Here is a 17444-nt window from a genome sequence, read left to right on the forward strand (position 1 = left end):
ACACTACACATAACACACTACACATAACACACTACACACTACACAGTACACACTACACACTACACACTACCCACAACACAGAACACACTACACACTACACAGAACACAGAACACACTACACACTACACACAACACAATGCACACTACACAGAACACAGAACACACTGCACACTGCACACTACACAGAACACAGAACACACTGCACACTGCACACTACACATAACACACTGCACAGAACACAGAACACACTACACACTACAAACCTCACACTACACACTACACACTACGCACTACACAGAACACAGAACACACTGCACACTGCACACTACACAGAACACAGAACACACTGCACACTACACACTACACACTACACACTACACACTACACACTGCACACTACACACTGCACACTACACACTACACAGAACACACTGCGCACTACACACTACACACTACACACTGCACACTACACACTACACACTACACACTGCAAAGAACACAGAACACACTACACACTACAAACCTCACACTACACACTACACACTACACAGAACACTACACACTGCACACTACACACTACACACAACACACTACACACAACACACTACACACATCACACTACACAGAACACTACACACTACACAGAACACACTACACAGAACACACTGCACACTACACACTACACACTACACACTACACACTACACAGAAGACACTACACACTACACACAACACAGAACACACTGCACACTACAAACCTCACACTACACACTACACACTACACAGAACACTACACACTACACACAACACACTACACACAACACAGAACACACTACACACTACACACAACACACTACACAGAACACTACACACTACACACTGCACACTACACACTACACACAACACACAACACACTACACACTACACACTACACACAACACACTACACAGAACACACTGCACACTACACACTACACACTACACACTACACACTACACACTACACACTACTCACTGCACACTACACACTACACAGAACACACTGCACACTACACACTACACACTACACACTACACACTGCACACTACACACTACACACTGCAAAGAACACAGAACACACTACACACTACAAACCTCACACTACACACAACACTACACACTACACAGAACACACTACACAGAACACACTGCACACTACACACTACACACTACACACTACACAGAACACACTACACAGAAGACACTACACACTACACACAACACAGAACACACTGCACACTACAAACCTCACACTACACACTACACACTACACAGAACACTACACACTACACACAACACACTACACACAACACACTACACAGAACACTACACACTACACACTGCACACTACACACTACACACAACACACTACACACTACACACTACACACAACACACTACACAGAACACTACACACTACACACTGCACACTACACACAACACACTACACACTACACAGAACACACTACACACTACACACTACACACTGCACACTACATACAACACACTACACACTACACACTACACACTACACACTACACACTACACACTACACACTACATACAACACACTACACACTACACACTACACACAACACACTACACAGAACACACAACACACTACACACTACAAACCTCACACTACACACTACACACTACACACTACACACTACACACTACGCACTACACAGAACACACTACACACTACACACTGCACACAACACACTACACCCTGCATGACACACACTCAATAGACACTAGAAGGGGTATTTAGATGTCAGAGCTGTAGGGAATATCTGAAAAACCTTCTTTGTCTCTCCTACAGAACACAACAAAGGAGTGGCCTTTCAGGATGACCATAGTGACGCAGTAAGTAGTGGCGTCATTTGAAACCACACGGCTGGTACTGGTCAACTGAGAACTAGGAGCAATGAGCAGACAACTTCTGCAGTGATTGAATACTTTGTCCCTAAAAATCCCATTCCTCTCCTCTGCAGAATGTCAGCCCCAACCACAGGGATGGATCTCAGGAGTCAGGAAGTACCGCCGGGAATCCTGTTACCGCAGTGACCTCTGCTGGATTGACTGTGTCCACGAGACCTGTGCTCACACGCCAAGGTAGGTGTGTGTGTGTGTGTGTGTGTGTGTGTGTGTGTGTGTGTGTGTGTGTGTGTGTGTGTGTGTGTGTGTGTGTGTGTGTGTGTGTGTGTGTGTGTGTGTGTGTGTGTGTGTGTGTGTGTGTGTGGGGGGAGTATTCATTATCATATCCAATTCATCATATTTTAATGAAAGCTAATCATAGATCATGCCTTGGACCTAGTATAGTTTGGTCATTTGTACAATATTTCTCATACATGCCTCATTCATAGCAGAATGCGTCTCTCTCTCTACTGGGTCTCTACTGGCTCTCTACTGGGTCTACTGGGTCTACTGGGTCTCTACTGGTTCTCTACTGGGTCTCTACTGGGTCTGCTGGGTCTCTACTGGGTCTCTACTGGGTATACTGGGTATATTGGGTATACTGGGTCTACTGGGTTTCTACTGCATCTACTGGGTCTCTACTGCGTCTCTACTGGGTATACTGGGTACCTACTGGGTCTCTACTGCGTCTACTGGGTCTCTACTGGGTCTACTGGGTCTCTACTGGGTATACTGGGTCTACTGGTTCTCTACTGAGTATACTGGGCCTACTGGGTATACTGGGTCTATTGGGTATACTGGGTCTACTGGGTCTCTACTGGGTCTCTACTAGGTCTACTGGGTCTCTACTGGGTCTCTACTGGGTACCTACTGGGTCTACTGCATCTACTGGGTCTCTACTGGGTCTACTGGGTCTCTACTGGGTCTCTACTGGGTACCTACTGGGTCTACTGCATCTACTGGGTCTCTACAGCTTCTACTGGGTCTCTACTGGGTCTCTACTGGGTCTACTGGATACCTACTGGGTCTCTACTGTGTCTACTGGGTCTCTACTGGGTCTCTACTGGGTCTCTACTGGGTACCTACTGGGTCTACTGCATCTACTGGGTCTCTACAGCTTCTACTGGGTCTCTACTGGGTCTCTACTGGGTCTACTGGGTCTCTACTGGGTCTCTATTGGGTACCTACTGGGTCTACTGCGTCTACTGGGTCTCTACTGCGTCTACTGGGTCTCTACTGGGTCTACTGGGTCTCTACTGGGTCTACTGGGTACCTATATAGATAGAGACACATTATATAGACACAGACACATTATATAGACACAGACACATTATATAGATACAGACACATTATATAGATACAGACACATTACAGAGATACAGACACATTATATAGATACAGACACATTACAGACACATTACATAGATACAGAGACATTATATAGATACAGACACATTATATAGATACAGAGACATTATATAGATACAGACACATTACAGAGATACAGACACATTACAGAGATACAGACACATTACAGAGATACAGACACATTATATAGATACAGACACATTATATAGATACAGACACATTATATAGACACAAACACATTATATAGACACAGAGACATTACATAGATACAGAGACATTATATAGATACAAACACATTACATAGATACAGAGACACTACAGAGATAGAGACACACTACAGAGATAGAGACACATTACATAGATACAGAGACACTACAGAGATAGAGACACATTACATAGATACAGAGACACTACAGAGATAGAGACACACTACAGAGATAGAGACACATTACATAGATACAGAGACACTACAGAGATAGAGACACATTACATAGATACAGAGACACTTCAGAGATAGAGACACACTACAGAGATAGAGACACATTACATAGATACAGAGACACTACAGAGATAGAGATGCTCAACCTCCAGATGAGTATCAGGGGGAGTTCATGAGGTACAATTCATACAAGCTTGTGTGGCTGATAGCTTATTCTTCAAATGGCTGGGGAGGCTGTTGAACCATGATGTGCAGGCATAATCAAAAGTGACACCGGACCAGCGCACTAGCTAGGTTTCCGTCATATTGGCGTCAGATTGTCGAGCAAAAATTATAAAAAATCTTCAATAAAAACAACATCCTATTTCAGAAAATTTGGAGCCGTTCAACATGACAGGGGATATTTTTATTTTACCGGGTATCTGAGAAACGTATCGGTTCATATTCATTCAGATCAAACCTGGCGAAGCCGGCAGCATAAATAAACGAGGGATATTGGCCAAATGAGACACATTTACAGGTCCTTAAAAACAGCCTATAACAAATGTGTTTCGATGTGTAGCTTTATGCAAAACTTTATCGGTTTTTTTGGGGAGGGGGGGGGGGGGTTCAGTGGTCAAGAGATTTGAGCACTAAATGCATCATGGCATTGCATGCATAGGGTTGTAGGCGTAGGTGTCCACTGTATGAAATTAAGATAGCATATCACCAGCATATCAGCAGCATATCACCAGCATATCAGCAGCATATCACCAGCATATCAGCAGCATATCAGCAGCATATCACCAGCATATCACCAGCATATCACCAGCATATCACAAGCATATTACCAGCATATCACCAGCATATCACCAGCATATCACCAGCATATCAGCAGCATATCACAAGCATATTACCAGCATATCACCAGCATATCAGCAGCATATCACCAGCATATCACAAGCATATCACCAGCATATCACCAGCATATCAGCAGCATATCAGCAGCATATCACCAGCATATCACCAGCATATCAGCAGCATATCAGCAGCATATCAGCAGCATATCACCAGCATATCACCAGCATATCACCAGCATATCACCAGCATATCTCGACGACATCAACATGCATTTCTTTATGCATTTGTTTTTGGGGCTCCTGAGTGGTGCAGCAGTCTAAGGCACCGTATTTCAGTGCATGATAGGTCACTACATTCCCTGGTTCAAATCCAGGCTGTATCACATTCGGTCGTGATTGGGAATCCCACAGGGCGGCGCACAATTGGCTCAGCATCGTCCGGATTTGGCCTGGGTAGGCCGTCATTGTAAATAAGAATTTGTCCTTAATTAACTGACTTGCCTAGTTAAATAAAGCTTCGATTTTTCCCATGTCATATGGCTACTGTGTCTGCTATATAGATAAAGACGTACAGGAGGAGGCTGATTCGTTAATTTTCGATCTGAATATTTGATACTAAGACAAGCATTATATTGTCATATTATAGGAGCAACTCTGGTAGGGCCGAAACATTCTTCCTCACCTCAAGTTCAACTGTCGGAGTCACTTCTTTCATTTCACAGGTCTGCAGTAGCATAGTTCAACTGTCGGAGTCACTTCCTTCATTTCACAGGTCTGCAGTAGCATGAAGCATAATAATAATCACACCATATCAAACCTTCACAAACTTTTCAAAACTTTTTATTAGGGCAATATGAAAAATAAGACAAGCTATTGTTTATAAGGAAAATATGAGCAGAAGAGCAAATGTAAACAAGGGAGGGATAAAAAAACACTCCCATCCCCTGTGCGAATATAAATAAAAACACACATCTCTCCCAATGCAAAAAAATATATGTTAAAAAAGTTTGCAAACCCCCCCCCAACCCCCCCCCCCAGTAAATTCCCCTAAAGTGAATTTAAAATCCCCAACACATTTTTACTCATCCATCCCTTATCTCCTCCTTATCTCATCAAATCAAATCAAATTTATTTATATAGCCCTTCGTACATCAGCTGATATCTCAAAGTGCTGTACAGAAACCCAGCCTAAAACCCCAAACAGCAAACAATGCAGGTGTAAAAGCACGGTGGCTAGGAAAAACTCCCTAGAAAGGCCAAAACCTAGGAAGAAACCTAGAGAGGAACCGGGCTATGTGGGGTGGCCAGTCCTCTTCTGGCTGTGCCGGGTAGAGATTATAACAGAACATGACCAAGATGTTCAAATGTTCATAAATGACCAGCATGGTCAAATAATAATAAGGCAGAACAGTTGAAACTGGAGCAGCAGCACAGTCAGGTGGACTGGGGACAGCAAGGAGCCATCATGTCAGGTAGTCCTGGGGCACGGTCCTGGGGCACGAACCCAGACAGGCCGACCACAACAGTGAATCAACCCACCCAGGTGACGCACCCCCCCCAGGGACGGCACGAGAGAGCCCCAGCAAGCCAGTGACTCAGCCCCCGTAACAGGGTTAGAGGCAAAGAATCCCAGTGAAAAGAGGGGAACCGGCCAGGCAGAGACAGCAAGGGCGGTTCGTTGCTCCAGAGCCTTTCCGTTCACCTTCCCACTCCTGGGCCAGACTACACTCAATCATATGACCCACTGAAGAGACGAGTCTTCAGTAAAGACTTAAAGGTTGAGACCGAGTTTGCATCTCTGACATGGGTAGGCAGACCATTCCATAAAAATGGAGCTCTATAGGAGAAAGCCCTGCCTCCAGCTGTTTGCTTAGAAATTCTAGGGACAATTAGGAGGCCTGCGTCTTGTGACCGTAGCGTATGTGTAGGTATGTACGGCAGGACCAAATCAGAGAGGTAGGTAGGAGCAAGCCCATGTAATGCTTTGTAGGTTAGCAGTAAAACCTTGAAATCAGCCCTTGCTTTGACAGGAAGCCAGTGTAGAGAGGCTAGCACTGGAGTAATATGATCAAATTTTTTGGTTCTAGTCAGGATTCTAGCAGCCGTATTTAGCACTAACTGAAGTTTATTTAGTGCTTTATCCGGGTAGCCGGAAAATAGAGCATTGCAGTAGTCTAACCTAGAAGTGACAAAAGCATGGATTAATTTTTCTGCATCATTTTTGGACAGAAAGTTTCTGATTTTTGCAATGTTACGTAGATGGAAAAAAGCTGTCCTCGAAATGGTCTTGATATGTTCTTCAAAAGAGAGATCAGGGTCCAGAGTAACGCCGAGGTCCTTCACAGTTTTATTTGAGACGACTGTACAACCATTAAGATTAATTGTCAGATTCAACAGAAGATCTCTTTGTTTCTTGGGACCTAGAACAAGCATCTCTGTTTTGTCCGAGTTTAATAGTAGAAAGTTTGCAGCCATTCACTTCCTTATGTCTGAAACACATGCTTCTAGCGAGGGCAATTTTGGGGCTTCACCATGTTTCATTGAAATGTACAGCTGTGTGTCATCCGCATAGCAGTGAAAGTTTACATTATGTTTTCGAATAACATCCCCAAGAGGTAAAATATATAGTGAAAACAAAAAACATCTCATCCCTTATCTCCTCCCTTATCTCATCCTTCTCCCTCCTCTAAACACATCTCATCCCTTATCTCATCCCTTATCTCATCCTTCTCCCTCCTCTAAAAACCATCTCCTCTTATCCTTCCAGGCTCCACATTCAAGCCTCTGAACCCAGTGAAGAGACTGGACAAGAGGAAGAACAGGAGGACTACTATCATGGGCATACCCCAGCAGGTCCAGAGAGAGCTGGGTACATGTGTAGTCCTTGGATGGCAGCTAGCTTTAACTCTGAGCTTCACTTGACAAAGAAGAGTCACCCAGACCAATAAATGTCCAGGGTTTTGTAAATAAAGTGATGAATACTCTAAGGCACGTTGACAAAAAAAAGCCCAATCAAATCTTCTGTCATATTTAAATGAGGTGATAAGATGTGTTCCATCTCTATTCCCCCTTCTAGCCCTTCACAGTGGCTCTGAGTACAAAGTTCATTCCCAGCTCCCTAACGGCTCTGTCGGACAGGGTAGAGACGGCCAATCAGGTGTGGTCGTCATCCCCACCATCGACGGAGAGACCCCTCTAGCCAACTACGAAGGGGCAAGAGTACACCTCTCAGACCTGGAGGTGAGGCTTTCATATGAGCCTGTATCAGAAAAATCAGGCTTTCAAGCGTTATAACTCTGACAAGTACATTTGTTGTGGTTATAGTTATAGTGGTTATAGTGTCGTACTTTCACTGACAGCTACTTGCATGACTAAATTGTAGTTACATTGGATCTCATAACATTGGATTAGGATTAGTAAAATGTTTTTTTATTGCCTTGGGCAAATATATTTATATTTAATTACAACTGAACTCACCTACTAGGCATCCAGAGAGGAGCTGTTGAGACACCACCTCCAGTCTGTTTACAGGGACGACCAGGGCTTCAGCCACCACAGGGGACTGGACTCTCGTCTCTCCTCCACCCAGAGGCCCAAGTCTCTGGCCGTGCCGGGCACGACCTCCTCCTGCTCCTCTGGATTCCCCAGATTCCTCCAGGAGCCACAGGTGAGGCCCGTTCAGAACAGTGTTTCTTCCTGCTGGGGTTATCGACACTGAGTGAATTAAACATTAGGAACACCTGCTCTTTTCATGACATAAACTGACCAGGTGAATCCAGGTGAAAGCTATGATCCCTTTATTGATGTCGCTTGTTAAATCCACTTCAATCAGTGTAGATGAAGAGGAGGAGACATGTTAAATAAGGATGTTTAAGCTATGAGACAATTCAGACATGGATCGTGTATGTGTGGCATTCAGAGGGTGAATGGGCAAGACAATAGATTGAAGTGTCGTTGAACAGAGTATGGTAGTAGGTGCCAGGTGTACCGGTTTGTGTCAAGAACTGCAATGGTTTTTAACACTCAAACGTGTCCAGTGTGTATCAAGAATGGTCCACCACCCGAAGGACATCCAGCCAACTGGACACAACTGTATTGGAGTCAACATTAGCCAGCATCCCTGTGGAACGCTTTCGAGACCTTGTAGAGTTCATTCACAGACGAATTGAGGCTGTTCTGAGGGCGAAAGAGGGCGAAAGGGGCAGGTGCAACTCAATTTTACAAAGATGTTTTGTAAACTCAGTGTCAACGAAAAAAAGCATGCACACATTACTGTGAGTCGCTTTGGATAAAAGTGTCTGTTAAATGGCATCCCTGGAATGACATGATCATCGGACGCTGATGGTAAACCAAGCTTGCTATCTGAACCACTGGACTCAGAACTAAGATCAAAATACTCATTGTGAATGGTTGAATTTTTTTTAAATTTCACCTTTATTTATTTATTTAACCAGGTAGGCCAGTTGAGAATAAGTTCTCATTTACAATTGCGACCTGGCCAAGATAAGGCAAAGCAGTGAGACATAAAACAACACAGAGGTACACATAAACAAACGTACAGTCAGTAACACAATAGAAAAATCTATATAGTACAGTGTGTGCAAATGTAGTAAGGAGGTAAGGCAGTAAATAGGCCATAGTTGTGAAGTAATTACATTTTAGAAAATGAACACTGGAGTGATAGATGTGTAGATGATGATGTGCAAGTATAAATACTGGTGTACAAAAGAGCAAAAAAATAAATAAAAACAATATGGGGATGAGGTAGGTAGTTGGATGGGATATTTACAGATGCACTATTTACAGATGGGCTGTGTACAGCTGCAGAGATCGGTAAGCTGCTCAGATAGCTGATGCTTAAAGTTAGTGAGGGAGATATAAGTCTCCAACTTCAGCGATTTTAGGAATTTGTTCCATTCATTGGCAGCAGAGAGGTGGAAGGAAAGGCGGCCAAAGTAAGTTTGGGATTGCACAGTGAAGAAAGTACATTCGAAATGGTCGGTGATCTGTTTGTTCACTTGGCTTTCGAAGACTTTAGAACAGCAGAACAGGATGGATGTAGGTCTGTAACAGTTTGGGTCCAGGGTGTCTCCCCCTTTGAAGAGGGGGATGACTGCGGCAGCTTTCCAATCCTTGGGGATCTCAGACAATACGAAAGAGAGGTTGAACAGGCTGGTAATAGGGGTTTCGACAATGGCGGCGGATAGTTTCAGAAATAGAGGGTCCAGATTGTCAAGCCCAGCTGATTTGTATGGGTCCAGGTCTTCCAGTTCTTTCAGAACATCTGCTATTCCCTTTGAAGAGGGGGAGAACCGCAACAGCTTTCCAATCTTTAGGAATCTCGGACGATATGGAAGAGAGGTTGAACAGGCTAGTAAAAGGGGCTGCAACAACGGCGGTGGAAAATTTTAGAAAGATAATGGAATGCTGAGGCTGCAAAATGGCCTCCAGCTCCACATTTGGCCAGACTACAGTATATCTACATAGTATGACAGCTCTGCAGTTCTCTACATAGTATGACTCCTAATGTTGACCCTTGTATTCGCCCCCACCCAGGGTCCGGTGATGTCCATCTCTCCCCAGGCCACTTACATGTCTAAGATCATCCCCAACGCCTACCTGCCGGCCTCCGTCGACGTCATACAGATTGACCGCAGCACCAGCCGTACCCGTGGAAACAAAGGTAACGGAACGGTCCGTACCATCAGCAAGAGCTGCCTGGCGTCAGGGTCGTCGGACAGCCCTGCATCGTCGAGGAGGTCGGGCGGTGAAGGTTGCTATGAAGGCGGTGACAGCGTTTCACATGGTGACAGTAGTTCCTGTGACAATGGCTCTAAGGTGACCCCACACTCAGTGACTTCAAGATCCAGCTGGAGCCACTCGCAGTCTTCCGAGACGATCAAGTCCAACTCCTCCGCCATCTCCTCCACGAAGGGGAGCTTCGGACTTGCTAACCCACAGACGGTGAGCCTCATTGGGCAGGAGACACAGCTGCAGCAGCCTGGTGCTGGGGACCAGGACAAGGTGAGCCTACAAAACCCCGCTAGCTGGGTCAGCAGCACTAGTAGGGGTACTGGTACTGCGACCGCTCAGGGGGTCCTATCTGGATCTGGGGGGATGAGCGATGTTGGAGGAGACTCTTTCAGATTCTCTCGCTGTCTGTCGATCATGAAAACCAAGTTGCCCCCAGCTCCCCCCAGGAGAACCAACTCACTGCACCATGAGAAGATGATAAAGAGGCGACTGGTGGAGATTAAAGACCTCAGTGACTCTGCGGGTGGGAAGTTGGAGGCTGCTGAAGACACAAGCTTAGTTACGATCGAGATCTCTAAAGAGCTCTACAAAGAAATCACAAAGAGCTCTGTCCCTGTATCCAAATCATCTGGGTTTAACTCTTTAGATGATACAAAATCTTCCACAGCATCTAGTCCTCTGAGTCCCACACAGGCCTCCCATGGAGGTAGTGGAAAATCAGAGGGGCCAGCGTCCAGCAGCTCTTCCCCCCAGAAAGCCCCATCAGAGGAGGGTACATTTGAAAGGACCATGTCCCCCTCCAGTGGGTACTCCAGCCAGAGTGGTACACCGACACTTTCCCCCAAGGGGATCCTCCCTTCCGTCTCCCCAGGTAAACAGAAGAAGTATCCTGTCAAACCGGAACGATCTGGTTCAAGAGCTTCCTTCTCTGCAGCCTCAGTCTCCTCTTCCCTCACCTCCCTGTCTTCAGTCACCTCAGAACTCGTCAATCGAGAGGCCTCGAAAAACAGTTTTAACCCTCTTCAGCAGGCCTCCCTACCCCCGGCTGTTATGAGAATAGAAGATCCAGAAACGGTGACCCCGGTCCGTTTCTCTTTATCCATGGCGATCAGTGAGCTGCTTAACATTCCGCCACCCCCCAAAATTAAAGCCCCTTCCCCGCCACCCCCGGAGACCTGGGCCCACAACAGACACACCTTCGAACTGCTGTGTGGGCCTTGCCCCAACGTCAACAGGCTAGCACAGCTCCAGGAGCAACAGGAACTAAAAGAGCAAGCTGCCATGATTGAGCAAAAGCGGGAACCTCAAACTAAAGCTAGCAAGGAGTCTGAAGGCTCGAACAAAAAGCAGGCTATGGTAGAAGAAGTTACTTTGACAAAATCAGAAAGCAAATACATTGTTCCCCGAGACAAGACTGAGCCTATGTTAGAGCAGGCACCTGAGGTATCGGAGAGCACAGAAAGTCAAACGAAAGAACAAGGAAGCCTGGCGGTGATCGCAGAGAAGGTAAAAGCAAGTGTAGAGATCCAGAACCAGAAGCGGGAACAGAGTTGTAGTGTTGCACAGGTCAAGGGTCAAGAAGAGAGGCTAGAGACACAAGTGACTTTAACAATGATTCCAAAGAAGGAACCCCCTCCTGTCATGAAGAAAAGTACTCGTAGAAAAGAAGCTAAAGTTCAATTAACAGCAGACATACAAAAAAAGTCGCCATTTGATGAGGTCACAGTAGAGGTGAAGGTAGAGTCACCCAGCGAGAGTGAGAAGTGTTCTCCACAGGCTGAGGTAGTCGCTAAGGAAGTTGAGGTTGAGGTAGCAGCTAAGGAGGTCGAAGGTCAGAGTGCTACTGAAAACACTATAGAGGAAAGTCCCACCAAATCTACACAGACCCTTGCCGTGGAGCCTCCCAAAGTGGACCGGGTTTCTCCTCCAGCCTCCCCTCCCCCTTCCCACCACCCTCCTCCACCTCCTTCTAAGACACCTCCCTACTCTGTGGCCCCTCCCCCACCTGAGGTAGAGGAGGAGTGTGAGGAAGAGATTCCCATAATACAGTCCTGCTGGCCCCCTCCACCCCCACCAGAGGAGCCAGCAGATTCAGTCTTTGATGAGATGGACTTTCCACCTCCTCCCCCTCCCTTCATGACGGAGAGCTTGCCAGATGTGGTGCAGACATGTAACACAGTCACTGATGTCCAGGAGGCGTCCATTATAGCTCTGGATGGGGAGGAGGTTAAGGAAACCGTGAATGTTTTCACTGTCGCAACTGTGAATGGGGAAACTACAGATCTTTCACCCATTTCCACTCAAATGGAGCCAAAAGAGGATAAACCTGAAAGGGTGATTCTGAACTCTAATGCTCTAATCCCAACTGATGAAACCAGCTTTGAGGAATCTGAATCAGCTGAGCTCCAATTAATTCCTTCAGATGATTCAGCTGTCGTTTCTCCAGTTCAGCCCAATGAAAAAGAGGCAGAGGTCAAGCAATCTGCCCAGAAACCAATCACAATGCAAGACACCCGACAACCAACAGAAACTTCTCCTGAATCACAGGAAGTCCCGCCCTTACCAGAGGATGTCCCTCCCTCACACCAGGAAGCTCCTCCTCCTCCACCAATGACAACAGACTTGGTGCCCCCATCAAGTATTCCTCCTCCACCTCCTATCAATGTCCCCCTCCCTCCCTGTGTACAATTTGAGGATCAGATGCCCTCTGTGCTCCCTAACAGTGCCCCACGTCTACCACCCATTAACATCCCTCTCCCACCCCCTCTCCCAACTGAGAACCAACCCCCTGTGATCTTCAGGAGACAGCCCAGCTTGGCGAACAGAGAGACCAGGAGCAAAGAGCTTCTGTCTAGGCACAAGAGTGTCCCTATTCCCAAAGAAGATGCCAACATTCCACTGGTCACACCCTCTCTGCTTCAAATGGTACGTCTCAGATCGGTCAACGTTGGCGAAGACTACGTTAAAGCGCGTTCTGACGACAACAATTCCAACAGTGGGAAACCACCTGCTCAGGATCAGAGTTCAACCCAAATCCAAACCCAAGGATCTCAGAACATAACACCCCAAAAACCAATTCGGAGATCCCTGTCACTAAAATCCACACCTCGGCCACTGAAGTCGTCACCGGCGACGCTCATCGCCCCCTCGATGAGTATGCAGGAAGCTATCCGAATGAAGACAGCAGCCATGTCTTCCAGAGATAATCTTCCAACACGCTTTAGAATGCCATCCTCCACCTCAATTCCCAGTTGCAGTGGGGGTAAATCAGGAATGCTATCCCCATTGTTACCAGAAGGAGGTGAGATGCTAAAGACCCCCACCACCACCACCACCGCAAGCTTCATCTTCTCCAGGAGCTCAAAGAAGGTTGTCATAGAAACGCCTGCCTCCTCCTCCTCCTCCGAGGTACAGGCGAGCCTAAAGCAGAGCCTAGCCGCGGAACTCAAGCGCTTTTCCGAACAATCTATGGCTTCCACAGTCGCTAATGGCAACGTTGTAAGAACTGGGATTCCGAGGAGAATTCCTCCACCCGTGGCTAAGAAACCAGCTCACACCTTGGAGAAGCCTGTGTGTTCTACACTGAGGAGCACTCCGTCTCCAAGGGGAACAGAAGCTAACGGAGAGACAGAAACAGCGCAACCTGCAGGCCAGCAAGCACTGACGGAGGACAGCAAGTAAGAACATCAGCGCTACACTTAGAATAGGATTTTGTCTGCATGTTAATAACTACACCTCCTTGAAAAGACGAGCTGTAAAGTAAATGTAATTTGTTTATTTCAGGTAGTAATGCAGGTAGTGCATCAAATTGATCTTGCAGTCATTGTTTCATTGAATGCTTATAAATTATTTAAAGACGAACACCACGCTCTCTCACACACACACACACACACACACAACATATCATAGGGCTCTGGTCACAGGTAGTGCACTATATATAGGGAATAAGGTGCCTATTGGGACGCACTGACTTCTAAGTTTAACATATTTCCACTGTTTTCCAGGTGAAATGGAGACGTCTAACATTGTGGAAGCACCATTGCGCTTTTGAAAAAAGACTGGATTCTTGTGGAATGGGACTAAGACGGATGAACAGATCAAGGACTGCAAGAACCTGAGAAACATGGGGGGGAGAGAGAGAGAGAGAGAGAGAGAGAGAGAGAGAGAGAGAGAGAGAGAGAGAGAGAGAGAGAGAGAGAGAGAGAGAGAGAGAGAGAGAGAGAGAGAGAGAGAGAGAGAGAGAGAGAGAGAGAGAGAGAGAGAGAGAGAGAGAGAGAGAGAGAGAGAGAGAGAGAGAGAGAGAGAGAGAGAGAATTAATGAGAGTAGAGAGAGAGAGTCAACTCAGAGTTAAAATGTCTTCAAAAGGCCTTTATATTTTTGCAAAAAAGATGGTATTGGTCCCCATTTCTTTTCAAATTAAAGCTTTATTTTGGGAGTATTTTTCTAAAACATAGAGGTCCAGTGAGGATCTATTCAATCCGTATCGTGGAAGTTTAAAGACAATGTTCCAGCTTTAGAGGAGACTGCCTTCACCGGAAACGCTTAATGGCGGCTCAGTCGGAAAAATACCTTTAAAAGCGCTTCAGCGCCACAGATGGAATAGAGAGCCCTTAGTCTGCTCTAGGAAAGTGCAACCATCAAGACAAAGGACAAACTGAGGCTGGATTTTGTAAATACAGCACAAAAGGCTGTGCTTGTAGTAGAGGTCATCCAGAGGTCATCCAGAGGTTAAAAAAGGTAGCAGTCACTGCAGTTGAGAAAGAAAAAACAAGACGACAATTAAACAAATTAAAAAATCTTCATAAAGATTCCCTTTTGGAGTCAAACAATCACTGAATTATTTTAATTAATGAATTAATTATCTTATTTCCTAATGGAATGACAGATTATGTCATTCCCAGAATTTATCTTTTGATCTCGTCGATCAATCAATCAATTCATTTGTGGTGTCAATCAATCAACTAACAATCACATTTTACTGCGCCTATCCGGGGTGTGTGTCAATCAATGTGTTATTTTTGCTTTTTGACCAATGACACCACAAATTATTTAGGCTTAGGTAGGGTAGCGCATGAGAAAAAGAGAAGCTGCATATTAAAAAAATAAAAAAACATTTATATATTAGACCTATTGTCAAATTTATTAAAAAAATAAATAAATAAAATTCCTTTGTAAGATAATGAAGCTTTTAATGTTTAGGCAAGAAAGCCTTTTATCCTTCTGAAAACTAACGTTCAACGAAATGAGCTGCTTCCCAATTCTAGATCTCTTGGCCTGCATCCCAAATCGCACATGTATTCCCCACACAGTACTAGTATGGTGGCAGCAGATAGCCTTGTGGTTAGAGCGTTTGGCCAGGAACTGAAAGTTTGCTGGTTTGAATACCTGAGCCGACAAGGTGAATAATTATTATTTATTTTTTTTGCACCAATGGCTGACCGTGTAAAACACGTTTTACTGCACCTATCCGATGTGTGTCAATAAAATTATAATTTTTTTTGAAAGTTTAAATGTTTTAACCAGAGAATATAGTGTATTTTTGGGACACAACCCAAGCAGATATGCACAATATGGCTATTCCTTATAGTTACTTACACTAAACACCATTCCCATGCGTTCAAAATACAATATTGATGGCTTTTCTGTTACTTAACCATTTCCTGTTTTATTAATGTGTCTTTAAGTTGCTTTAAAACAACATTCTTTATCAGTACTGCGTTATTAACATCGTCTGTCATTTCACGACCAATTATTAAACCTTTGGTTTGAGTTCAACTGATTCATCAAAATGTCTCGTTTCTGTGGATGGCCTTAGAGTCAGTTTTACTTCATGAAATCCACAGGCCTGTGGATCGTAACTACGGAAACAGTGAGTGTAAATGGTAAACTATTCCCTACGAGGTGAACAACTTTTGGGACGTACCTTGTGAACAGTAGTGCATTAAAGTATTCAGACTCCTTCCCTTTTTTCACATTTTGTTACATCATATTATTCTAAAATGTATAAAACAAATAAATAAAAAATGTCCTCAATCTACAACAAATAGTAATTCAGACATGAACTATATAGCGCCAGGCTGTATGAATTGTCTCCAAAAAGGATCCCTCTGTAAACTACCACATAGGACCCAAGGACACGCAAATTTTGAAGAAGTGGCTCCATGTCCCGAAGAGGAAGGATGTGCCAGCTCGAACTGCAGACAGCAATTCGCGGAGGAAGACTTCACGATGAAGGGCACTTTCGATGCGGCAACCGGAAGTGTCTAACGCTGGCCTAGTCAACAACAGTCATGAACGGTTAACGTTACTTCAGGCTCCATTGCATTGACTCACGTCACCTCTGTTCGGTCGTTTTTGCTCGACTCCGAAGTCAGTGATGAAGCTCTTCAAGGGTTAAGTTGTAGAGGTTACCGACCGACCAACCATCGCTGACTTCGGAGTCGAGCAAAAACGACCGAACGGAGGCGACGCGAGTCAACACAATGTCTGAAGTCTGAGGTAACGTTAACCAGTAATGACTGTTGTTGACTAGGCCAGCGTTAGACACTGGACAACTTTGTTGCAATTAAAAGGTAACTTAACTAGCTAATTGCGTCTGAAGTGTTTTGCGTAACACCCCCAAGCCAATAACATTGGCAAGCAGCTCAACTGCAATAGTTTCTCCGTGTAACTAGAGTTAAAGTAACATAATATTGAGTATAATGGTATAATTATGATGATCTGATGAAGTGATAAAAGAAAAATAATAATATATAACTTGCACTCCCAAACGTAGACGTACGTAAGTGGTGTAACAAGTAATTCTGAGAAATGTTCAGAGTGGTCCCTTTATGGATCATTTGAGGTATGATAAGGTTAAAGCATTGTACGGGACTTGATTTACCTCTAACCCGTAAAACTATAATATAACTTACCTCTGTTATTAGGTAACGTTAGTTACTGTGGCGAGCTTCCACCTCAAATAGTCAAGTACTGGAATACAATTAGTTGACAGATTTGTTTTTGTATTGTTTTGTTAGCTCCACCTCATTTAGCTAGACTGAAGTTGGTGTGTGTGTGTGTGTGTGTGTGTGTGTGTGTGTGTGTGTGT

General features: G+C 44.9%; 1 protein-coding gene across 2 annotated transcripts in view; it reads left to right on the forward strand.

Annotated features, from left to right (window-relative positions):
- Nucleotides 1-16129, forward strand: part of LOC124043136 (uncharacterized protein KIAA1522 homolog) — a 176398-nt gene extending 160269 nt beyond the window's left edge. For both annotated transcript variants that reach the window (XM_046361361.1, XM_046361362.1), the window contains exons 3-9: nt 1859-1902; nt 2031-2151; nt 7367-7468; nt 7676-7839; nt 8084-8266; nt 10156-14030; nt 14358-16129. In XM_046361361.1, coding sequence (XP_046217317.1) covers nt 1859-1902; nt 2031-2151; nt 7367-7468; nt 7676-7839; nt 8084-8266; nt 10156-14030; nt 14358-14361 — 4493 coding nt within the window. In that variant the 3' untranslated portion in view covers nt 14362-16129. The remainder of the gene's footprint in view (nt 1-1858; nt 1903-2030; nt 2152-7366; nt 7469-7675; nt 7840-8083; nt 8267-10155; nt 14031-14357) is intronic.
- Nucleotides 16130-17444: the final 1315 nt, after the last annotated feature.

The sequence above is a fragment of the Oncorhynchus gorbuscha genome, linkage group LG09, assembly GCF_021184085.1.
Source record: "Oncorhynchus gorbuscha isolate QuinsamMale2020 ecotype Even-year linkage group LG09, OgorEven_v1.0, whole genome shotgun sequence".
Taxonomy (NCBI): Eukaryota; Metazoa; Chordata; class Actinopteri; order Salmoniformes; family Salmonidae; genus Oncorhynchus; species Oncorhynchus gorbuscha.